The sequence below is a fragment of the Poromitra crassiceps genome (genome assembly GCF_964638095.1).
Source record: "Poromitra crassiceps genome assembly, chromosome: 3".
In the NCBI taxonomy this organism is placed as follows: domain Eukaryota; kingdom Metazoa; phylum Chordata; class Actinopteri; order Beryciformes; family Melamphaidae; genus Poromitra; species Poromitra crassiceps.
The window spans coordinates 51615042-51640565 of NC_139625.1; the positions used below are offsets into that span (position 1 = coordinate 51615042).

The 25524-nt window shown below is 42.3% G+C and overlaps 3 protein-coding genes across 3 annotated transcripts in view; all 3 read right to left on the reverse strand.

Annotated features, from left to right (window-relative positions):
- The window catches only part of LOC310773876 (piwi-like protein 1), a gene marked incomplete at its 5' end in the record, with an annotated part of 53701 nt that extends 38957 nt beyond the window's left edge, over positions 1 to 14744 (reverse strand). The window contains 2 exons of the mRNA XM_083633869.1: positions 13057 to 13153; positions 14676 to 14744. Coding sequence (XP_083489995.1) covers positions 13057 to 13153; positions 14676 to 14744 — 166 coding nt within the window. The remainder of the gene's footprint in view (positions 1 to 13056; positions 13154 to 14675) is intronic.
- A 4439-nt stretch (positions 14745 to 19183) lies between these two features.
- Positions 19184 to 20879, reverse strand: fabp7a (fatty acid binding protein 7, brain, a). Its single transcript, XM_083633417.1, has 4 exons — positions 20741 to 20879; positions 20040 to 20212; positions 19787 to 19888; positions 19184 to 19479 (listed from the first exon to the last, which is right to left on the reverse strand). Exons 1-4 carry the CDS (start codon positions 20811 to 20813, stop codon positions 19426 to 19428), a joined length of 402 nt encoding a protein of 133 aa, XP_083489543.1. The 5' UTR covers positions 20814 to 20879; the 3' UTR covers positions 19184 to 19425.
- An 806-nt stretch (positions 20880 to 21685) lies between these two features.
- The window catches only part of usp40 (ubiquitin specific peptidase 40), a 31215-nt gene continuing 27376 nt past the window's right edge, over positions 21686 to 25524 (reverse strand). Inside the window, exons 29-31 of the mRNA XM_083633678.1 lie at positions 25214 to 25309; positions 24997 to 25091; positions 21686 to 23441 (exon numbers count right to left, since the gene is read on the reverse strand). Of these exons, the coding sequence (XP_083489804.1) occupies positions 23324 to 23441; positions 24997 to 25091; positions 25214 to 25309 (309 nt within the window). The 3' untranslated portion in view covers positions 21686 to 23323. The remainder of the gene's footprint in view (positions 23442 to 24996; positions 25092 to 25213; positions 25310 to 25524) is intronic.

A 25524-nucleotide genomic window follows, 5' to 3' on the forward strand; every position in this document is an offset into this window, starting at 1 on the left:
TCAAATAACTTTATAAACCATTATTTATTTCTGAACTGCTTCTCAGTAAAAAAAAAAAAAAAATCTGCCACGTCAGTTTTAAACAGTGAATTAGTGACAGGCTGACATACTACAATGTAATCAAACAAAAACAAATAGCTTAAACTTAAGAGTATTTACCTCTTCTCAATCAAAACATATTAATATAAACAAGGCTGGAAACCTAGCCTAACTGTATATGCCAGTGCAGAAAAGCATTGTTCTCACACACACACACACACACACACACACGTTCCTCTCCCCCCTCCAACCCAGGGCTGACACATACATTTGCATGATGTCCCATGATGCATTGTGGTTGACAAGGAAGCAACCAGATGAAGCTAAATAAGTGGTAGATAGTAATATTTATTTTTACCAAATTTTTACCACAAGTTGTAATATTTCAATGTTGGCCAAAATAAAAATAAACTAGAACGACCGCACCGCGGATATATGCCTCCGCCAACAAGTGAGCAGTCGACATACGTTTCTGTCCAGACTTTGACGTTTGAGCTAAATGTGAAGAAATTCCGTCCAGGCGTTCCTCAGATATCGCGTTAACAAGCTTGAAAATGGCGTTCGAGAGGTCAGTGACCTTGACCTTTGACCTTTGACCACCAAAATCTAATCAGATCATCCTTGAGCCTAAGTGAATGTTTAAGGCGAATCTGATTAAATTCCGTCCAGGCGTTCCTCAGATATCGCGTTAACAAGCTTGAAAATGGCGTTCGAGAGGTCAGTGACCTTGACCTTTGACCTTTGACCACCAAAATCTAATCAGATCATCCTTGAGCCTAAGTGAATGTTTAAGGCGAATCTGATGAAATTCCGTCGAGGCGTTCCTCAGATATCGCGTTGACAAACATGGAACATCGTACAGACGGACGGACAGCCGTACGGACAGCCGTACGGACGGACAACCCGGATCCATAATGCCTCCGGCCTGGCTATCGCCGGCGGAGGCATAAAAATTCACTATATGAATAAACACCCTAAGTCTAAAGCCCATTTTTAGGCGGGGTATATATACATCTCACAACTACAACGAGTTGTAGGATGATTGGGAACTTTGGAGACCATGTTGCGCAAGCTTGTGCATAATATTTTTTGTGCATAATATTTTAAGATCTCTTGGCGTGCTCGCAGTCTACGATCGAACCGATAGTCTACGGGCCTGCGCTGGTGCAGCGCTGGCCAAAAGTATTTAATAAATATTTCCTCTCAATCACTGTTAAACAGTGAAACACTGACAGCCAGACTACAACATCAAACGTTGTTAGATTCCGCCCCTGTCTCTTCTGCCTGTTTGAAGAATATCGCAGCTGTGTGCAATCCAGTGAGATGATTGATTGACGGCCAGTCATCCAATCACGACAATGCTATAAGGAGGAGCATGACTGGATGACAATTTGTCATTGGATGACTCGGTCATGATCCTCCTTATGGGATTGTGGTGATTGGGTGACTGGCTGTCCGTCACGCTCCTCTCTCTGTCTCCTCTCCTAATGCCGTTCCAGCTTGCACTCCCATGCACTGACTGACGCATACCGAACAGACAGAGAAACTTGGACAATGTTACGTTATGATTTCATTATTTAAACAGACAAACACAAACAAGTCATCACCTCTCAAGTCAAGTCTCGAGTCTTTAACTTCCAAGTCCAAGTAAGTCTCAAGTCATTTATGTTTTTGTCAAGTCAAGTCACAAGTCATCAAAACAGGGACTCGAGTCGACTCAAGTCCAAGTCACCAAGTCTCAAGTGCCCATCTCTGGTATTTGGTAATTAATTATCTCATAACACCTGGTTCATAAACAATAACAATTAGGTCATTAGTAGGGGTGTCACGATACACTCAGTTCACGATACGATACGTATCACGATACTGGGTTCACGATAACGATACGATACGATATTAACAATATTTTTTTAAACTTGAATAATGACAATATATGACTGGAAAAGTAGTATTTTATTTGAAATGCACAAACACAAAACATGCTGTTGTGGGAAATTGTTATTACAATAACAACTAGAAAAAACATGAGATTGGAGATAAGGCTTATCTTGAAATAGAATGAGTTACACCGTCACTTAGATTTATTTTGAACTAAAAGGTTTCTCAGCAGTATAAATACTCATTATGCATCTTCAGTTTTTCTTCAAACTCAAAACAACAAGACTTTTCTTAGTCTATTTTTTATGCATCTTCAGTTTTTCCTGTCAAGTAAACAGTTTTGCCAGAAACTCAAACTCCTGTATAACTTCTCATGTGTCTCTTCAGAGACTTGTTCAACTGAACTACTTTCCACACATTGAACTTCAACAAACAAAGACGTTTCTTTGTCTATTTTTGGAAAAAAAAAAAAAAAAAAAAAAAAAATGTTTTTTTTTTGTTTTTTTTTCACGATATGAGATTTCATCTCAACGATACATATCGTGACGTTTTACTATCGCGAAATTTCGTGGGACGATATATTGTGACACCCCTAGTCATTAGACATTTCCATTTCCACTCGAATTAATTAAAAGGCCCATTCCGTCGGTTCTGGCGAGAAATAAATGTGCACAAAGTGTTTTTTATTGGCAATGAGTGAATGCGCCTTGACGTAACTTAAAAATGGCGACCAGGGGCGTTTCTCTCCGACCAGCCGTTCAGAAGATACATGGAAATACCGCAGTTTCGAAGGGGTTAGCATTTCCCGCCACAGCTAGAGGATGTGACGTCTGCGCGTTCACGAGCCTCCCTCTTGTCCTGGCTCCGGCGTAAACGAAGAAGACGGCTAACAGGAAATGGCTAACGTTATGTTCGTCGCTAGCTGCTAACAAAATGAAACGCAGACTCCAGAAAAAGTCCACACTAAATAAATAAATAAATAAATATTTATCTAATGAAGCCCGTCTGGCCAGACAGCAGCAATGTGACCGACATCGGGGGGAAACTAGAGTCAGGACTGTGTTTTCGGTTCATGAAGGAAACTTGCTGCTTGTAGCTACTGTAATGTGGTTTTGACCAGATAACGTTAGCTGCTTGCTAATGGATTTTCAAGATTCAAGATTTTTACTGTCACTCCGTAGTACAAGTATCTGACCACCTGGTCAGAAACTCTGCTAACATTACCGTCTTGTGTGAAGTAATGCAACCCTAACGTTACTAGGGTTATGCTTATGGTCATGGAACATTATTGTTTGACTGCAGTTAGCTGCGGTGGTGAGTCTGCCTATTAGAACCATAACGTTAGCTTGATGCTATACGCGGCTAACTAATAGATTTAGCTATATTTATAGAAATTACCACCAGCCCCACTAATAACGTTACTGTCTTGTGTTGATAACGAATCTAACAGTCGGAAATATGCCTAACGTTAGCCTACTGTCTGTTATGCTTACGGTACATTGTTTGACTGTTCAGTTTGGTCAAGACGTACCGGAGGAGAAGGCTCTGACTGCAGTTAGCTGCAGTGGGACTGCACATAGTAACGTTAGCTTGATGCTAATCGCGGCTAACTAATATTAATTTACATTTATAGAAATTACCACCGAGCTCCACTAATAACATTACCGTCTTGTGTGGATAATGAATGTAACAGTCGTAAATATGCCTAACGTTACAGTTATGCTTATGAAACATTGTTTGATTGTTCAGTTTGGTCAACTCCAGGCATTAGACGGTACCGTACATACAGGGGAAGCAGGGTAGTTCCTGGCTCACGGTAACGTGAATATCATATCCATTTCCCCGCAGCCAATGTAAGCCAAAACACGGCCAAACATGCCACAATAACGTCCGATAATTCATCCAGAATCCTTCCTGGGCATCTCGAGGCTGATCTGACGGATAAATTGTCCAGGTCGCCGTTTTCAAGTGACTTTTATGAGTTAACGTTACAAAGCAAGCAACACCTCTGCTGTTGCCAGGCAACTGCTTGTGCGCGTGCGAGTATGGTGCCCGCGCGTCAGCTCGGTCACACGCTGCATGCAGTTACACTAACGGCCACCGGCGTCAGTAATAGTGACAATTGACGGAATGGGCCTTTAAATAACATTTCAACCATCGTTTCAACAAACCAACAATTAAACACCACTGCCACTTTGAACACTTGGTCTGATCCCCCGGAAACCCCCTCCAGAAACTACCAAGTGGTACGCTCCGCATCTGAGGACTTCCGGTTTTGGAACGGCTCATCCAGAGCCCTATCTAGTAGGGGTGGGGGAAAAAATCGATTCACCTAAGTATCGCGATTTTTAATGTCACGATTTTTTGGATCGATCTTTTATTCCAGAATCGATAATCGCAAATTAAAAAAAAAAAAAAAAAAAAAAATTGGGTGCTTGCAGTCAGGCCACTCACTGAACAGCAGGCCAGGCGCCGCCTACTGGTTTACTAGTGGTTTTATTACTTTATTAGTTAGTCTGAAGTAATAATTACACTTCAGGGTTAAAGTGGGTGCATCTCATTGTAAAATTGGACTTCAAACGGCCCAAATCTGGCTTCAAACGGCCCAAATTTCACGCGCATCGGCCCATATCGGCCTGGCCTGCTTGGTATCTAATGCCCGGCCTGAATTATGATCCCAGTCCGCCCCTGTTTTTAACTATATCGCCCAGCCCTACTCATGATATATAATATACAGTCTCTAGTGTATGATTCAACTTTTCCCATGTTCTAATCTAGTGTAAAAAAGCAAACAAACTGAAAAAAGAAAAGAAAATAATAAACAAAAATCGCAATAAATCGTAATATCGAATCGCAATAATCGTAGAATCGCAATACTTAAGAATCGCAATATAAATCGAATCGGCACCCAAGAATCGTGATAGTATCGAATCGGGAGATAAGTGAATCGCCACAGCCCTACTATCTAGAGCACACCGCATTACAGAGAGATGAGGATGTACCGTTTCACATGCAGACAGGTGACAAACAATTAATCCGTGAAAAGTAATAAATATACATTTAATTGCCGAGATATGTCTCTTGTCTTTTTATTTTCACTGAAATGTTTTGTGTAAATGAGTACAACCTGTTGCTATGTATGATTAACTCCATAGCATTACTACTATCACCTGATGCAACATCAGAGAGGGGGAGAGAGATGCAGCGATAATAACAGGGCAACACGGACAACTTCTCAGTAATCACTTTAGCCTTCCTGTCATTACAAGTTGTTGTCTTGCTTTTTGGTGTTTCAAGAGTAAATATCTCCACTCCACGGACATGTTGAGTTAGAGCAGCCTGCTGTATGCTAGTGCGCTGCAAACTGGAATGGAATTTCTGAAGCGGGGGCATGTCTCATGTTACGTTGGGGGCTCAGCGCGAGCCATGCTGGATCGGCACACACAGCACATGGATCGGCAATATCCGATCCGTGAATTACGTCAGTATCGGCACCCGATACCGATATTGGATCGGCCCCATCCCTACTATTAATGTAATGTTTCATTGTCAATTTAGTCATTCCAGCGCACCCCGTACACACGGCTAAACACCCGTGTACCAGTCCTTTAATGGTCTCCTCGTTCGTTTCGCGCGTGTTCTTTTCTCTTTTTTCAACAGATATTTGCGGCCTTCCCCGGTAACCCCGTTTTATACGTCACAACGCTATGCATTGTGGGCAATTCCCTTTCCGTAAGTGGCCACAGCTGCTCCCTTACGGTAAGGGGGCAGAAAGGGCTCACTCCGAGCACTCGTTCACTTTGCGATTTCACCGTGGGACATCCCTAAGCCCTCACTCCCTTCACGTGAACGCGCCTCTAAGGGGGTTGAGTCAGTAAGGGGGCAGATTGGAATTGGGCCATGGACTCTGAATACTACTCCGGTTAGGGGAATGGCCAGCAGAAAAGCGAGGGAAATGGAGTGGCTTGAGCTGATTGGATATTGACCAGAGAGGGGGAGTGTGAGAGACTGATTGGACAAGGAGAGAAGCATGAATGAAAAGGGGGCGTGAATATCAATGAATGGGTGATATAACCTGGACCAGGCATTGGCTGAGGTAGTCTTCATTATTGAAATTAGTCTAAGACATCACTTACCACCATTATGCAAGTATGAAGTAGGAGGGACCCCCATACTACACGTTGAGAACCACTTCACTAGAACACAATTTGTTTTTTTGCACCAGGCTGATCAGACAATTGTATTTATATCAAGAAGGGAAATTCATTGACATCTTACCCAATCCAGTTTCCAAACTCACAGACAAGTTCTGTCAGAGCTAACAGATCAACACACATGGACACAAAAAGGCTGGACATTTTCTATATTCATAAGCTGCTCTTATTTCCCCATGCTTGGAAACAGGGTGGTATGCTGTGGTTACTGGGTAGCCATTATCTACTCTTAAAATACATACAAATTGGTGTTGACAAAGATATCTAAAGATATAATTAAAGGCCCATTCCGTCAATTGTCACTGACGCCGGTGGCCGTTAGAGTAACTGCAGGCAGCGTGTGAACGAGCTGACGCGCGGGCACCATACTCGCATGCGCACAAGCAGTTGCCTGGCAACAGCAGAGGTGTTGGTTGCTTTGTAATGTTAACTCATAAAAGTCACTTGGAAACGGCAACCTGGACAATTTATCGGTCAGATCAGCCTCGAGATGGCCAGGAAGGATTCTGGATGAATTATCGGACGTTATTGTGGCATGTTTGGCCATGTTTTGGCTTGCATTGGCTGCGGGGAAATGGATAGGATATTCACGTTACCGTGAGCCAGGAACTACCCTGCTTCCCCTGTATGTACGGTACCGTGTAATGCCTGGAGTTGACCAAACTGAACAATCAAACAATGTTTCATAAGCATAACAGTAACGCTAGGCATATTTACGACTGTTGCATTCATTATCCACACAAGACGGTAACGTTATTAGTGGGGCTCGGTGGTGATTTCTATAAATATAGCTAAATCTATTAGTTAGCCGCGTATAGCATCAAGCTAACGTTATGGTTATAATAGGCAGACTCCCCACCGCAGCTGACTGCAGTCAAACAATAATGTTCCATGACCATAAGCATAACGGTAGTAACGTTAGGGTTGCATTACTTCACACAAGATGGTAATGTTAGCAGAGTTTCTGACCAGGTGGTCAGATACTTGTACTACGGAGTGACAATAAAAATCTTGAATCTTGAAAATCCATTAGCAAGCAGCTAACGTTATCTGGTCAAAACCACATTACAGTAGCTACAAGCAGCAAGTTCCCTTCATGAACCGAAAACACAGTCCTGACTCTAGTTTCCCCCCAATGTCGGTCACATTGCTGCTGTCTGGCCAGACGGGCTTCATTAGATAAATATTTATTTATTTATTAAGTGTGGACTTTTTCTGGAGTCTGTTGTTGTTTCCTTTTGCTAGCAGCTAGCGACGAACGTAACGTTAGCCATTTCCTGTTAGCCGTCTTCTTCGTTGGTATTGGTATTTACGCCGGAGCCATGAGGACGGGAAATGCTCACCCCTTCGAAAATGCGGTATTTCCATGTATCTTCTGAACGGCTGGTTGGAGAGAAACGCCCCTGGTCGCGATTTTTAAGTTACGTCAAGGCGCATTCACTCATTGCCAATAAAAAAACACTTTGTGCACATTTATTTCTCGCCAGAACCGACGGAATGGGCCTTTAAGCACAAAATGTCTGGAACTGAATACAGTGACAACACCAATGCCAAAATTAACTACCGTAAATTCCGGACTATAAGGCGCACCGGTGTATAAGCCGCACCTGCAGAGTTGACTGTTTTTTACATATATAAGCCGCACCGGTCTATAAGCCGCGGGTGTTTTTATGTTTAATTACCATATGTAAGGCTTCGTGCACAGAGGGGATTGTCGGGAAAGAGATGGCTGTTTGGGGAAGCTCCCATTTATTAACATTTCAACAAAACAAAAGTCAGGTCACTAATCCCCAGACAAAATCACACATTGTGAGATGCTTAAAAATCACCATCGGCGGGAGCTTTACTCCAGATGCTGTGCAGCCAAGAACACAAGTGAAATTCGTTCTCTCGTGACCTGTGGTTCTCAACGTGATGGACGATTCACCTTTCTTGTTAACAGTCCTAGTGAGAGGCAGGTCGAACGTCAAAGGCACTTCATCCATATTTATGATCTGCTCCGGTCCGATGGAATATTCCTTGATCTTTCTTTGTGTGAATTCGCCGAAGTTTGTAATTTTCTCCTGGTAGTCGGGAGGGAGTTGCTGACACAGTCGTCCGCGCCCTGACGGACAGTCCCTTTCGTCTCGGGTTTGTGCATGATCCTTTGCTGCTGCTGCTGTTGTTGTTCCTGTCTCGCTACTGTCTCAGACATGGCTTTCAGGCTCAATCGCCGCCATCGTCGTAACACAGCCAGTTCTCCATCTTTTGAAGCATGATGTTAGATTACAACGAGCTAGTTGTGTGGCTTAGCCTTCCAAAATTTTGCTGTTAGTTTTTTAGAATGTAATACATAGAATTGGGAATGTTACATTCAATTTCATTCAGACTGTCTTTCAGGCTCAATCGCTGCCTTTTTCCCCCCGGAGCGAGGGAGGAGGGAGGGTGTTTTACCGTAGTGGCTGAGAGAGAGTAGTGGCACAGTGCTCCAATCAGGTCGCGAGGCACATTTTTTGCAACATCATCCAATCAGGGTCTCGCTCTCATAATGTCTGTCTTGCTCTCGTTCTGCCTCATACCAACATCCATAGATTTTGGAGGTTCCCGAGTGGCCGTTTGCTGGAAAAATCCATAGATAAGCCGCACCGTTATATAAGCCACAGGGGGCAAAAAAGGCCAAAAAACGGGAAAAAAGCCGCGGCTTATAGTCCGGAATTTACGGTACTTTGGGTTTAAAACCCCTGAGGTGCCACAGAATTAGTCTCCTACAATCGATTGTGAAGCAGCTGCTTTACACTTTTGACAGCTGTCAGTTTTAATCCCTTTCACCTGGCTTACTTTAGAATGTCCAGTGATTTATAATTGCTGAGACTATCCTGTGCCAATCTGTCATTTCTCTAATTTGTGTAGCAATAATTCCAGACCAAATTACCCACTGTATTTGTGTGATGTCCTGACAAGATTAGTCCTGTGAATTAAAATGTTAGTACTTTTATCCATAAATGTTTATGCTTTGCAATTAATTTTACTTCTACAGGTTTTGAATATATTTTCAGAACAAAAGTTTTACTTTGCTAAACCACAAACGGATGAATTGTAAAATCTTAACGTTTTATCTGGGACACCAGCAAATTCATGATTGCAAGCAAATGCATCTCATGAGACGCCCAGGGATGCAAACTCATGGATAATGAAAAAGGTGACAGTTACCAGGTGGAGTGATATAAAACTTCACTCAAGTGTCATATTTTGGGATGGAAAAGATGACTGTCACCTAAAGGTGGTGATTTTGCATCCCTGAACGCAGCTGTTGGGAGTTGTTGGGAGTTATTAATTACGTGAGGCCCAGAATACTACTCCCACATGAAAAGCCTCTTGTTGTCTTAATTAGCAGCTTTGAGAGTTGTTCATGTTAACAAATATTAATTGAACAAAACATCATGAATTTATTGACCACAGGAATACCATATAGCAGTAGTTTTCACTCCCTGGTCCTCAGGACGCAGAGATCAGCAGGTTTTCATTACAGCAGTTTAATAAAATGCAGTTTAATAAAATGGACTGATACCTGGATTCCAGGTGAATGCAGACTGAGGTATTTAAGACTGCTAACTTTATCTCTAGGGCCTGGAATAGAAGGCAAGCACAGCTCTTTAAGTAGGTTCAGGTGGTGGTTTTCATGCCGTACAACTTTACCGTATGTATTTTGGGTGTTTGTTGGTTTTATGTTTTGATCATTGTTTGTTTAAATGATGAACAGTCAAAGTGTCCTGTAAGCCCATGTGGGCTGGGCTTCATTCGAAGCATGACACTTAAATAAAGAAAATCAATCAATCAATCAATGAATGCAGTTAACTGATCTACACCTGGGGCCGTATTCCTAAAGATTCTTAGTGCAAAGAGTTGCTCCTAGTGGCCAAATTCTAAGAAAATTCTTAGAATCATGATGTTTTCTTAGAATTTCCCCTAAAAGTGAAGAGTAGATCCTAGTAAAGATAAAAGGTATTCCTAAAGAATACTAGCTCTTAACTCATTCACTGCCAATATCTGACTGGCATTTTTGGCACAGGCCAAGTATTTCCATAATGTTTGGTCATCTTTCAAGACCCACAGTAAATTCTGTACTAGGACTACAGTGATGTCCAATACCTCGAAATGAAGATCTAAGTCTCTACTTTCACCCCCAAAAAGAAAGTTAGCTTTTAGCATGTTCTGTACTCTACTTATAACCCTTTTTATACACCCCATGTTCACCAAAAAAGCCTGTCTGGGAAGAGAAAAGGGAGAAAAAAGCATTTTTGTAAAAGGGCACAATCTCAGGCATAACTCACTCTCAATTCTTTTATTTTGAACTGTATTGACATCAGACATGTAAATATTATTCGTTAGGACACAAATGACAAAAAAAAAATATATATATATATATATATACACACATGAAGTGCTTTTTTTTTACATTCAACAATACAGTTTACTCGGTGTGAGTGTGCAGACAGACAGACAGACACACCGACAGACAGACAGACAGACAGACAGACAGACAGACACACACACACACACACACACACACACACACACACACACACACACACACACACACACACACACACACGATCCCCCTTTTAGATTTCTAACCCAACATAGGATAAGCAATAACCACGCCCTGTGGCGCTGGGATTGGCCAGGAGCAACACTGGAGGGCACGCAGCCCAGCGATTTCATGAACCAACTGAAGAGCTCTTGAGAAGGACAGCGGGCTGCTGTGAGTGCCTTCTGCCCGCTGCTGCCTAGCTGTTCCTGTGTTTATTTTTGATTTGTTCTGGTACACCCGTCCTCGTCCATGTCTCCCTGTCATATCAACTCTGCTATTTGATCGTTCCCGTTTTCCCCTCGGCTATTCAACACGTCCTCACCGCCCTCGCAAACTGTTCGATCATTTCCTCATTCCTCCGATGATCAAACACATCTCTTGATTACTTTCTCCCGTTTTCTCCTGGCTGGCACAGAGGAAGGCGACTCCAGCTCGTGCAGCGCGCCGAGGGCGTTTCTCCTGTCTGCACAAGGAAGCGTTACCCGTTCTCTGCTTTTCCTCTTGCTCAATTTCAAAACAACAGCTGCGGTATGTGTTTGATCGCGTGCTGTCGGCTACCCTTTGAAGGCAGGGACCTGTGTCTGTGTCACAGGCTGGGCAAGTGTTTGCTGCAGGCGCTGCACCAATAAAAACAAAAACACGTCAAACACGTCCTTGGCGGGGAAGGCCATTGCTGATATTCAGTCAATTCAGTCTTTGGCGGTGAATGAGTTAAGAGAGCTCCTAAGGTGAGATCTGTTAAGAGCAGGGAAGAGGACTTTTAAGAGGCTTAGGAGTTCCCTAAGCAGAGGAGAAAATGGCGGAAAGAAGAGGCAGGAGAGATATTCTCCAAACACTGGATGACAGTGAATTAATTAAACGCTACAGATTGGATCGTGCAGGAATCATGTTCGTGGTTGATCTCATTAGAGATGCGCTTACTTCTCCAACCCAACGCCACAATGCAATATCACCGGAAATGAAAGTCATCACAACACTGAGGTATTTAGCAACAGGTAAAATGCAACAATGCAGCAGTGATGACTTGGGTCTGTCACAACCCTCCATCAGCAGGGTCATCAAGCAAACACTGACAGCGCTGTCACAGCCTCATATTGTGACACAATTTGTTTCATTTCCGCTGGATGTCCACACTTTACAGGCTCACAAAAGGGCATTCATGGACGCAAATAAATATAACTATCAGCATGTGAATACTGTGCAAGTGGGCCTGAGTTTTCACACATTTTTTAAGATAATTTTGAAGTATAGCTTACTATTCATTTAACAGAGATTTTCTTTTTATGTAAAATATTATTTATAATTACACAGTCTTCATAGAGATTAGATTCTATGATTAAGTTTATTGATTTGGCGGTCCATTCTATGCCCATTATCACCAAAAGTGTATTTTTATCTAGCTTTTAGGATCAACCAATCACAGCTTTTGAAATGATGACTCATACCTGGCAACGGGGGCAACCACACCTCCTCACTAAGATAGGAGTTTCTGTCCATTCCTTGCTCAGAGTTCTCTGAGAATGTTCTGGAATCACTCCTAAGCTAAGACTCCTTGCTAGGAATTTTTAGGCTAAGTTAGGAGCTCTCTGAGAGGATTCTCAGAATCTTTAGGCATACGGCCCCTGGATTCCAAGCAAATGTTTAATAAAATGGCAATGAACTACCTGGCAGGATGAAAGCCTACAGTACTCTAGCTCCCGAGTACCAGGATTGACAACCACAACCATGTAGGTATTCTTCATCTGAATCGAACTACACAGAATTAAATCCAGGTTACTGTAGCTGAATATAAAGTCCCCCTCCGTGATTAGAAAAACAATAATGATTCTGCATTAAATAAATTTAGGATAAGGGCCTGTGTCCACCTGGCGTCTTTTCCTCAGGTCCAGCGTCTATTTTCAATTGTTTCCAATGGGAGGAGAGCGTATGCGAGCGCACACGGACGTGTAGAGAAAGTGCAGAGCGCCCAGCGTCTTTTTTCGGCGTTTTTGTGCGCCGACTCCCAGCGCTTCCAGCTGAAAATATTTTAACTTTTCAGAAAGACGCTGGTGTCGGCTGCTCCTTTTCTGGTAACTAATCATATGGAAAAACTATCGCAACAGAGACAGAACGGCTCAATTGTGGGAGCAGATCGGCTAGACACTTAATATTTCTGGTGAGTGTTGTGCTTACTGCTTTTAATAGCGTAGCCTACCTGTGTTGTTAGCTTGCTAGCTGTCAGCTATCAAGCTGAACTAACGTTACTTGCAGACTGCTTCCTTGTATATTGTGCGCTGGGATCAGCATTCCCCAGCGCATTCCCAGCGTTTAACGTCGGAAAAAGACGCTAGGTGTACACAGGCCCTAAGACTGTACCTTCAGTAGAAGCGGCTCCTGGAGCGGTTTTCTGTCTTCCTCGACCCACCAGCTCCCCCTCAGCAGGTGGGACAGCTACTGGTGAAACCTCTCGGGCCTGGCTCTTCAAAAACATTGATGAGATTGTGTTAACCTGCATGACTGCTCATGTTTACCATTATCTCTGCTCAGGGGTTTCAGTGGGGAGTAAGAAAAATCGTTATTCTTTTCAAGTGACATTTTTCAATATTTTCATTGCAAGCAATTTTCTTTTAGACCCAAACAAGCAAATACAAGTTTTTCTTTTAACTCATTAAGTGCCATAGACGACCTAACTCGTCTTACATAATCCAGCGCTTAAGTGCCAAGGACGAGCTAACTCGTCTTACATAAACATTTTTTTTTTTTGACGGTGGGACATCAATCAACCCCTTTTACATCTTCGAGATAACTATTTGGAGCAAGAGCATGTGTGTAATCTATTTTACCGACCACTAAGTGGCGACAGAGACCGAGAGAAGACACAGCCACGGGACCCAAAAGCCACAAAAGCAGCCGCCTCCCGCGGAAATGGCTTGGCGATTTTACAGTCAGAAGCCCGGACACACACACACAGAACGGACAGAGATCCCTTCACCCCAGATCCGCGCAGCAACGAGCGAACACACACACACACACACACACACACACACACACACACACACACACACACACACACACACACACACACACACACACACACACACAGCGGAGCAAGCCATTCAAGGAAATGGCGACGCGATTTTACAGTAATCCATTTCAGACTCGTCTTGCCCGACAGGCAGACAGGCAGGCAGGCAGGCAGGCAGCAGCAGCAACGCGCTTCTGACACGCCCGCTGTTAGAGCCAGGAGGAAGGAGGAGAAGACACACGGAGGGAGGAGTTTGAATGAGAGGGGTGTTTCCTGTTGTTATGGAGGAAATTACTGTTCAAAACTATTGTTTAGAATGTCTGACGGTCTTACTGATGCCAAAAATGAATGGTTAAAGTGACTGTTTCACAAAAAGCCATTTATCTCTGAATAAATTTCCAGACGCTGAAACCATGCTGTACTCAACGGCTAATATCTACATAACTACTAACTCTGCAAACTAACTCTTTTAGACAGAGAAAGCACACATTCTATTAGTTATTTTTAGATGATTGGTGTTCATGAATTCTTAACAGAAAAGAATGCTCGGCTGTTCTAAAATGAGCCAGAATCGTCAAAAACACCCCTGGCACAACTTACCTACAGGAATGAAAACATGGCTGGCATTCAATGTGTTAAGTAAATTATTTTCCATGACACTAATCAATTGATCTACATGGAAAATCTCAATTTGATCATTTGCTATTTGCCTTTGGTGACAATATTGTTGCTATGCTACATTTTGTGTAGTCATCATTTTTCAAACAGGTAAAATGTTGGTATTCTGACAGCACTAAAAGGCTAGTTGGTCTTATTAAATGATATAAAGACTTTCGCCTACAGATATTCACAATCTCCACGACTACATATAGAACCATATTAAACCTGTAATATACATACATCAATCACATACAAACCTAGAGATAATTTGTGGTGCCCCGGGAGTCTAACACAATGGGACTAGACTTACCACTCCAGGGGTCCCTGTCTCTTGGCCGCGTGCTCGGCCTCTTGATCTTGCTCGCGCCCGACCAGTCATTTTCAGACCGTCTTAAATAGTGTAGCTGATGGAAATAGCTGATGGAAAATAAATGCAAAGTGCAAAGTTATGAAACTTAAATATTCCACGACAGGATTTTTCTTCAGTCTACCTCAGTAGGTTGCATTCAATACAGAGGTTCCCAATCAACCCCCCCCCCCCCCACACACACACACACACACCAAAATCCTGATGTCATGTCATGTGAAGCTTCTCAAACAACCATAAGTGTTGGTACCTGGTACTGTTGGCCATTTGGGAATATTAAATTAATCCTCTACTAATTCCAACTATTTTATTTCCACAGAAATGAATAACTCCCTAAATAATCCAATAAGTGATTAAAACATCATACTAGTACTAATTATTATTACCATTTTCCTTTGGTACATTTTTTCAGAACAGTAGAAACAGCTGATCTGCAGCACAATACAGTGGCACAGTTGTGCTTATGCGTATAGGAATATTGAATATGGAAGTTCTACGACTGAGAAAATGTAGTAGTGCCAAAGGAAAGTGCTGTCTGACGGACAAGGTAATGCGCTGAAAATATTTTAAATGTAGCGTTCATTTAAACGTATAACTAGTACAGGATTGACATTTTTTTAGGTGTCTGATTGCTTCTCCAAACTCTGAGCATGTCAACCACCATCTACTCTGTAAAGCTAGGTTATAACGCACAAAAAGCCAAACTATCCCTTTACCTTTAACTGTTGGGACGCCATCCCCACATCCCTACTATATTTATTACTTTTTAAATTGTATTATTTGTATCATTACTAATGATTTTAATATATGATTACAAATGTATTTTTGTTTCAGCTTATGATGTTCATTATGTCTCCCCAGTACTTTTTTGAGGTAACGTGTTCATATCGCTTCAGCGCCATCTGTTGTTCAAAAAAAGGTACGACATGGGTCACTAGGAATTAAAATGAATGAGATTATAACTGCACTAGTTCAAAATAAAAAATGTCGATTTAGTTCACTATGAAATATTAGCTTGCGTATTTTAGCTCCGTCATGTTTTACAATGTAAATAGTTTTGGGTTGAAATACATCATACATAGTAAATTAATATTATCTCATGTAGCTAATCTCCACCATGATGCAGACTGTTAAATCAACGTTAATTGCGTCAGCCGCCGAACCCACGCAAAGCAAGCTACAAGATGGTTTGTGTTCACATAACTTTTGTCTTGTGATCAGGACCACAGAGGGGCTAGCGCGAATCCATCCAGCTGCCTCGCAAATTGCATGCACGCGGTGCAGCTAGCTAAATTACATGCATGCGGTGCAGCTCGCTAGCATGCCCTCAAACAAAATCACATTTTCCCCAGACGCTAACAAACTAGCGTTAACGTTAGCCACTTTAACTGGGTAACCCACCGCAATAACGTTAGCAGCTAACAGAACTATGGGGACAATGACGCTAGGTTTAAATTGGCCTGTCACCGCATGGCATGGCCGAGCTTAATGTTAAAAACTCGCCAAAGCCATCTTTTCAATTGAACGTAACGTTACGAGTTTCACACACGAGTTGTAGCGTAGCGTCGAAATATGCCATTTAATCTTTGACAAGTTGTTTACCCACCTTTGCTACGATAAAAAGTCACTTTGATGCACAGGTGCAACTGCAAAATGTCCACCTGTCACGTCCAGCGATGAGCAAAAGGGCTGGACTTGGCGCTCATCGAGTACTTCTAGGCCTTTTCACTACGCCTACGTTTTACTTTTCTCCAGTTTTCACGAGACATCATTACTTATAGGTCGTACACCCCCCCCCCCAAACAGAATATTACGAATCTAATGAAGATGTCATTCAATTGCTGTTGAATAAAATATTGACTCGTCAAAAAAGCACGAGAACTACTTTCTTCAGCGCAATGATCGTAATTATAGTATCATGTTTTATTTTCTGACTGAGAGCTGACATGTCGCCACTAGAGGGCGGATTTGGGGGACATCTGGCTGATGCTATATCCATATGGGACATAACATAACATTACAACTAATGTGTGCCCTGTGATCTTAGTCTAAGACAAAACATATTGTAGTTCCAGTGTTTAATCTTAGATTTCCCGTGTTAGGATCTGCAGAAGTGTGTTTTAGAAATTGACTGTCATTTCCCTAGTGTGATAGTATTCTGATATTCATAGCCATTTGACCTCATTCCCTGATCTGAAAGTAGAAGAACAAAACAAGATCAAAGCCTCCGTACTACATGAATCACAGTGGCCCCAGAACCAGAAGGGATTCTGAATAATATAAGCTAACCTTAGGCCCAAAGAGTTTCGACACTGAGCAAAACACAAAATTCACCAATTTGATTGTGACGTCTGTTTCATTACATTCATTTACATTACATTACGTCATTTGGCAGACACTTTTATCCAAAGCATCCAATATCACATTAAAGGTCATAGATTTATGTCAGGGCAAGGATGAGGCTTTACTTCCAGGTTTTCATAGTAATTGCTCAAGTCATATTTGCAGTTATGTTAGTTACACTGACATTTGCAGTTACATTCTATCTTTACACTTACACATATCATTAAATGTACTTCAAAATGCCCCCCCCCCCCCATGATGATACATCATTAATCTACTTGCAGTAATGCCCCCATGATGACACATAATATCATTACATGTAGGCTACTTCCAGTAAAGCCCCTGACCCCAGTGTCACCACCAGTTATTGTGTTACTGTAATAGGATTTAAACACTGTTTCAACCTTTTCAAGGACTTTTTTGGGAGAAGCAAATTTCTCAGCACATTTCAAAGCAAAGTTACAAAGTGCTACACATTTAAGAGAGGTTTAAAAAAGGACAGATCAAGAAATATCAGTGAGGTAAACCTATGCCGTACAATAAACATACATTTTAAGAAGAGATGTAAAAGATAGATGATAGGCAGGATAGGTATGTAGGGAGAACTAGCCTGGTAAACCAGCCCGTCACGTGAACTCACATTTAATTTGGTCGCAGAACCAAATGAAATGTGAGTTACCAGGCTAAAGGAGAACAGACTTGGCTGATGAACACAAAGTTATGAAAGCTCCAAATAGCCTGTGTGTGTCTGTGTGTGTGTGTGTGTGTGTGTGTGTGTAAGAGAGAGACATAATTGAATTGAGGAGGATATACAGTAGACGGGAAGGCCTTCACACTGTATTTGCCTAATGAGACCAGAGAGGGGTTACTACAGGTCAGTTTACGCCACTGACACAGATTCCACACAAAGGCCGACCCTGCGCTCTCCTGGGAAGATACTGAACGGAACTCTCCCTCTCTCAGGGGGGAGGAATAGTGAGAGGCTCACTGGAATGATACGCTCCCCTTCCTACCTTTTCAGAGTGACTGTGATTGTGCTACTGTGAATATTATGTGAGATAAACTTGTCTAAATGTGTATTTAACTACTTAACATGCAAATAAATTTGGCTTTGAAATAGGTTTACAGTGGCAATCCTTTGACATATTTTAAATGGAGCGTAAGGGCAGACTTTGTCTGAAATTAATTCAGTGGGCAATGGCCAAATAAGTTCCACTCCAGTTACCATGGTTTTTTGTGTGCCAATCTATTCAAAGGCAGCCAACAACTTGGCAGCCAGTGTGTTGAAATGAGAAGAATGGCCACTTGTAGTGGAACTATTCAGTAGGCTGGACACAGCGTACGGAGCGGGACAGGAAGGCTGCAGCTTGCTCTCTCCATGTGGGAAAGATGGGGGGTTGATGAAGGTGAAATGAAGCTGAACATGGCATCGAGAGTGTGTGTTGCAGCATCGCCACTAATTAATGATAAAGTGTAAACCCCCTTTTGTTTATCCCAAATGTAAAGTATGACAGATGGAGATTATAAAGGCGTGTGGACATATGGTGTATTGTCTTTTTGGAACAGTTGAATGATTTTACACAACTATGTAGCCTACTGGATACTGGACTGATACAAACTGTCCTTCCCACATGCAGCACCTCCTTGTGGCCATCTGTCTCCTCATGCCATGCCATGTTCACACATTGGTCCACCGCTATCGAATGATGCTTCTACGTAATGACACCACAACTTAACTCAGATTATCCCAAGACAGTGACATCATCCCCCGCCCCCTTACTCCTTGCTGCCCCCTGCCATCTAGGGGTTACTAGAGGGCATTCCCTCATTGTGAGTTCAACGGCCACACTGGCCGGGTGCTGCACACCCAGCTGTCACCTGGAGCTGACCTATCACAAAGACACCATTGCTCTCTCTCTCTCTATTTGGGCTGACACATTCTGGAATAAATGTAGCACTGCATACAAATGTGCAAGAAAAAAGAGAAAGCTTCAGTGAAAGAGGCTGCTCTTTTGAGATGAGTGGTACCGCCGGTGCTGTGCCTTGGTGATTTTTAAGATCAACTGACAAATGACACAAAGGTTTAGTCAAGTCATTTATTTTCTCCCTTTTTCACATGTGATACACAGGATGGATCAGTACGAACAAATTTAGTCCCTTCAAAATATGAGTCTGTGCAACAATTTCTGAATTTCTTATACAAAATAGCTTAGAAAAAGACAGTTTCCTCAAAATATTTATCTCATGTTACAACAAGTGCAAATCACTGCAGTGCAGTCAAAAACAACAATTGGAACAATGGAGTGGCTCCTTCGCAGTGCTGGGATGATTTGAGCAGTCGCTGGGAAAGTTAGGCCTCTTTCTCATATGTGCGGACAGCCTGGACTCCCTCAAAGGTCAGGGTCTGAGACAGAGGGGGGAAAGGTCAGGGTCAAAGGTCAGAGTCTGAGACAGAGGGGTAAAAAGCAAAATAAATATTATGTGAAGGGGACATTTGGCTGTATGATTCTAATGCACTGCATAGAAACGATGTAGGCTACTGTTTGCAATGCATGTTGTCTTTCGTCAAGTTGCTTCACTTGTGAAAAGGTGTATCTCCACAAATTACTTTATATGTGGATAAATACAATCACGAGGACAAGTACAAAAATAACACTTTATTATTTATACCATATTCCATCATCTTGTGTCTTTTTTTTATTCAATCTCACCATCACCATCTTCCCATCCTTGATTTCTCTGACAAATTTAGTTTCTTTGCCATCCCACTTCTGCACATGCACGAGATTGTCTCCTTCCATGGTGATGGTCGACTGCAAGCAGAGGCAACATTTCATCTTAGTACTGTGAGGAAAATATTTTGGGATACAGCATGAGGGCAGTCAGTTGACAGTTTGAAAGACTGCACACTACTGGCTGCACAGGGTCCAGTGATGTCAATGTCACAGATGTCAATCAGCTTACTTTGACATTGCGGTCGTCAGCCGTGGTCTCGTCAAACTCCTCTCCCAGTTTGGCGGAGATCTCGGTGTTCTTGAAGGTACTGAGGGTTTTCACCACCACTTTGTCTCCATCCTGGCCGATCACAATAGTCGGCTTAGTGACATTTCCCACTTGCCTTGTGGCAAAGCCGACACCTGTTAATAAAGAAATCAGATTATTCCAACTGTGTGGAGTTTGATGCGACGTCATCAAGCATGATGAGATGAGCTATGCATTTTCTATACCTACTGAAAGTGAACACGTTTGTGCAAACATGAAATAACATTATACCAGTGAAAGAGTTTTGGTAACACTTTCTATGAAGCCAGTGTCTAGAAGAATACAAAATCATGCATATACCGTACACATGCCATCACAATGCAGTAGTAGCCTATGGTTCTAATCATGCATAGACAGTTACGTTTTATAACATTATAAACACATTACATACCATCTGTTATAAAGCTTTTTTCATTAGGCTACCACTTAGCCTAAATGTAAGCTTTATAACAGATTATGACCAGACATAGGCCTACAACTATGCATGATTATAACTGTAGCCTACTTACTTTGGCATTATTATAATGTAGTTATAGACACGGGCTTCATAGAAAGTTAATGAGTTTTTCTACAGAAAGCATCGCTCACGCTATAAAAAAAAAGTAGCCTAAAAAAATACTCACCAATTGCCTTCATGTATTCATCAAAGTTCTCACTATCGATCAGTTTCCATGTGGCACAGAATGTATCAACCATTTTGCCGAGATTTGTTAGTCCGTACAATGAGAGAAGTTAATGTGATGCTGACAGACAACCTCTGGTCTCCAGACAGTAAATCTAGCGCATGCCACCCTGCGTGTCAAATTAATACTGCAAAAAGGGGCGGGGATTAAAAGTCTGAGCTTGTGATCTGGTTGGATGTTTGGGACGCTTTCTAAGCTGTGATTGGTCTTGGAGGGTGGTGAGAAATTGTAGGCCAATGGGCTGCTAATTTATGCCTTTGTTTAGGCTAATGATTAAGTTGTCAATCATGCATTCAGTGTAGTATATCGGTTGGATTTGCACCTCTGCTCCGCTCTATGGCCTGCCCTCATAAATGTAACATTTAAATCTGGTAATTTAATTTATTTAGATGTATTCGCTACAAAGACAGTTCACCCTATCACCACAGGAGGGTAGTATTGTCAATGCTAGGATTGTTATCTCAATTCTGGGCGATGTTCATTCAAGTGTTTTCTATATTGAATTGAATAGGAGTGGTGAAAGCCAATAGGTTAGAGAAAATGGGAAGGTTACAAGTTCAGCTCTGAAAATCTGTGGGAAAATGGATGAAAAATGCTCAGCCTTCCCTTAAAAACTCCCATGGTTCCCTTGAGCAAGGCACTTAACTCACACCTGCTCCAGCGAAGCTGGTCAGCGGCCAATAGCAGATGATTGTTGATCTGTGGCTGTATGAAGGCATCACACATTGGTGCTGAAAAGCCTAAAGAACAGAGTACTAAAGAAAACTGCTCCCTCATTAAATGGCAGATGGAAATCTCATAAAGGTCTTTAGAATCAGTACCAAAGCCAGATTCCCCCCCACAGAAATTACAGCAAGTTAGCTGTAGTTTTATTAAACAGTTCTTGAGCGCAAACAAGAACTCACTACTGTATACGTTTTGTTGATAAAACAGTTTCCCCAGATACAATTTGACACAGACTTATGGTTACAGATATCCAAGACCATTCCTTGTCAATAACACTAATAAATGGAAGGATATACTTGGGCAAAGTGTGTTCTCAAATGGTTTCCATCATTTGCTTCAAACAACTGAAGAAATTCCAACTAGTAAATTCTTGGCACTGATCCAGGCCAGAGTAATGCATGAAACAAAACAAAACAAAAATGTTGCAAGCAGCATAGAAAACTTAATCAATTACAAAATCAAATTCCAAAAAAAAGCACATTTTTTTACAATCACTGCATAACACAATATATAGGCTACTGACATTTCCTCAAATAAATTAGCCATGAAAAGAATGATGTTCAATTCAATTCCCTGAAGATCACACTTTATAGTGCATGCAATGAAACATGGATGTTTTATGCTCAATACTAATGTCATAGCAAATCAGGGATCTTTTCTTCTTTCATATCCAACAAGAAACCATGATAATTACAGCCATTTGAAAATGAAATCATGATTTTATACAGTATTGTTCTGGAGCAGGACTGTCTAATACCTATAATAAACTGTAATAGAGTAGGCAGGGACAGTTTGGGATAAAGAAGAAAAATTATGAAAGAAAGCAAAAAGTGGACAAGCAATGAGAGTAAAATCAAAGAAAGAAATGCAGAGGTAGAGTGAGAGAGGCAGAGAGTGAGGTAGGGAGGACAGAGCAGTCTTGGGGCTTGTCCATGTTAAGGCTTAGCTCTCCTCTCTCTTATCAACCCCACACAAGCTCATCTATAAAGCACATGAATGCACAAGGCAGTGACGGGGTTTAGAAAATGGCAGCCACAGAAGAACCTCATGATGGGTGATTACCTACCATCTTGGCTCGTAGACTATGCCAGTCCAAGCTGAAATTTAAAAGTCGTTAGCTGATGGCTAGTATACATTTCCCACCCCGATATCTACAGATTCTACAGAACAGAATACAACATAGGCTCTAGCTATTAAGTTCTTCAGTACATAATTGCTTTACGTTTAACTTTCACCTCTAACAGCAAAAAAAAAAACATTCTCGTAGAAACTGTTTCTCTCAGCCTACACTTACAGTATGAGTTTATATTGAAGCTACTGATCCATGTGGCAAAAAATGGTCTCAAAATGGTCAAATGGTCTCCCAGTATCCCTCAGAAAATTAAAAAGGGGGGTTAAATAGAAAGCAATTGGGTCAATTATTTGGCTGATCCCATTGTGAGAGCCGGCAAGGGGGCGGTCAAACAGAAATGCGTATTATCTCCCAGTATAGATATATGCATAGACATAAAGCAGATTACAGTCACCAGTTACAAGACAGCAAAGCAAAGTGCCAAAGATGAAAACCCTTGTCCTCCCCTGCCTGTATCTGCTCAGACAGACAACACCCAGAAGGGATTAGAGTTTTAAGTTTGTAACATTTGGACAGTAATACAGTATGCAAAGGGAATGGGTTCACTTTTTTGGCACAAGACTGACTAGTGGATTGTCCTGATTGCAAAATGGTGTCTCACTGATTGAGTGTGTGCATGCATTTATAGATAGTTGTGATTTGTCCACGCGCACAAAGAGGCGGGGCTATCTGAACACCCCAACATTGATTGACAGCGCCACCTCTGGCTTCCTGGCCTTGGTTGGCCCGTCCTTCTTCTCTGGTCCAGCCCCTGGAGCACCGTCAGATCCTGCAGCCTGCCCTCTAAAATAGGCAAGGATACAGGCCTTTACAACAGAGTCTTGTATAAGAAATCATATAACATTAAGTGTAATCAAAACTAATGAACATGCTTCACTGATAATTTCACAGCTATAAGTTACTGTGACCACTTTCAAAAGACTAGAAATATTGCGGGCTTCACGCGCTCATTTCTAGCGTTTGCATGCTTGCCTGCCTCACACGTTTTGCGTGCTTGTCTGTAACTCGCACGCTTCACGTGCTTGCCTGCCTCGCATGTTTTGCGTGCTCACCTGTAACTCACGTTTTGCATGCTCGCCTGTAACTCACGTTTTGCATGCTCGCCTGTAACTCGCACGCTTCACGTGCTTGCCTGCCTCACACGTTTTGCGTGCTCGCCTGCCTCACACGTTTTGCGTGCTCGCCTGCCTCACACGTTTTGCATGCTTGCCTGCCTCACACGTTTTGCATGCTTGCCTGCCTCACACGTTTTGCATGCTTGCCTGTAACTCGCACGCTTCAGGTGCTCGCCTGCCTCACACGTTTTGCATGCTCGCCTGCCTCACATGTTTTGCATGCTTGCCTGTAACTCGCACGCTTCACGTGCTTGCCTGCCTCACACGTTTTGCGTGCTCGCCTGCCTCACACGTTTTGCATGCTTGCGTGCCTCACACGTTTTGCGTGCTCGCCTGTAACTCGCACGCTTCAGGTGCTCGCCTGCCTCACACGTTTTGCATGCTCGCCTGTAACTCGCACGCTTCACGTGCTTGCCTGCCTCACACGTTTTGCATGCTTGCCTGTAACTCGCACGCTTCACGTGCTTGCCTGCCTCACATGTTTTGCGTGCTCGCCTGTAACTCGCACGCTTCACGTGCTTGCCTGCCTCACACGTTTTGCGTGCTCGCCTCCTCACAGTTGAGCAATTGTGAGCCCTGCGCCACGCGGACCCACTCGCCTTATTATAGTAGTAAGATATAGAAGGCCTTCTAGTCAATCAGGGAACCAGAGTCTATCAGTCTGGTGACTAATACGACTCTGGGACAGACGGTCGATATTTCTTGGTTTCCGCTGTAGAGTGGATGCACGCACCAAGACTTCCGCTTCTGTGTGCCGCGGTTATCGTTTACAGTCCAATTCATGCAAGAATGGAGTTGGAGCTGATCGATTGAAGGTGTTTTAGGTCCAGACGACATTTTGGCTAATAATAATAATAATAATAATAATAATAATAATAATAATAATAAAGGTAATAATAATAATAATAATGATAATGATAATGATAATAATAATAATAATAATAATAATGATAATGATAATGATAATAATAATAAATAGATGGATTTGAGATGTCGTCGGACTGTAAACAATGACGGAAGGGGCGGGACGTCCGCTCTACAGTGGAAACCCAGAAATATCGTCCATCTGTCTCTGTCCCACAGTCTCATTAGTCGTCAGACTGATAGACTCTGGGTGCCCAGATTGCCTTGTAGTTAGTTACAGTAACATCCATGCAGCCGTAATCAGAAACAGATAAAGCATTTTCCATGCCACTAAATCTGTCAAAGTAAAAAAGTCCCACCCTTTCCTGCGTTGCTCTGCCTGCTCTCTCAGCCTCTGCTGGCCCTGCTCATCCGCCAGCGTGCAGAAGTCCTTGTTGCTGTCAATCAACAGGTTCTACTCCAATCAAAGAACAGATTCAAAGTTAGTAAGGGAAATACATCAAACAAATTCTAAAGTGACTAATTTTAAAATGTTTGTTTACATAATCTGAGTTAACAAATAGTTTTGTTCATTACCTTGATACCGATTGTGTCTCCATCTTTGAGGTGGAACGGCGCTCCTAAGAGTGATTCTGCCTTTTTCTTCTTTTTCCGTTTGGAAACCTGCTGGCTCTGTCAGTAAAAGACACAGGATGTGGAAGAGAACGCTGACTTCTGGATGCGATGTATGATTTTGAAATGAAAAATACATCCAGTGAGTTGCTGATGAACTGAACAATGAGCAAGCTCTGATGTCCTATCATTGGTCACTCTTCCCTACATTTCTTGCAGTCAATATTGCTTTCTCATGTTCCCAAGGTCAAACAACACATTTTGCCTACTTCCCA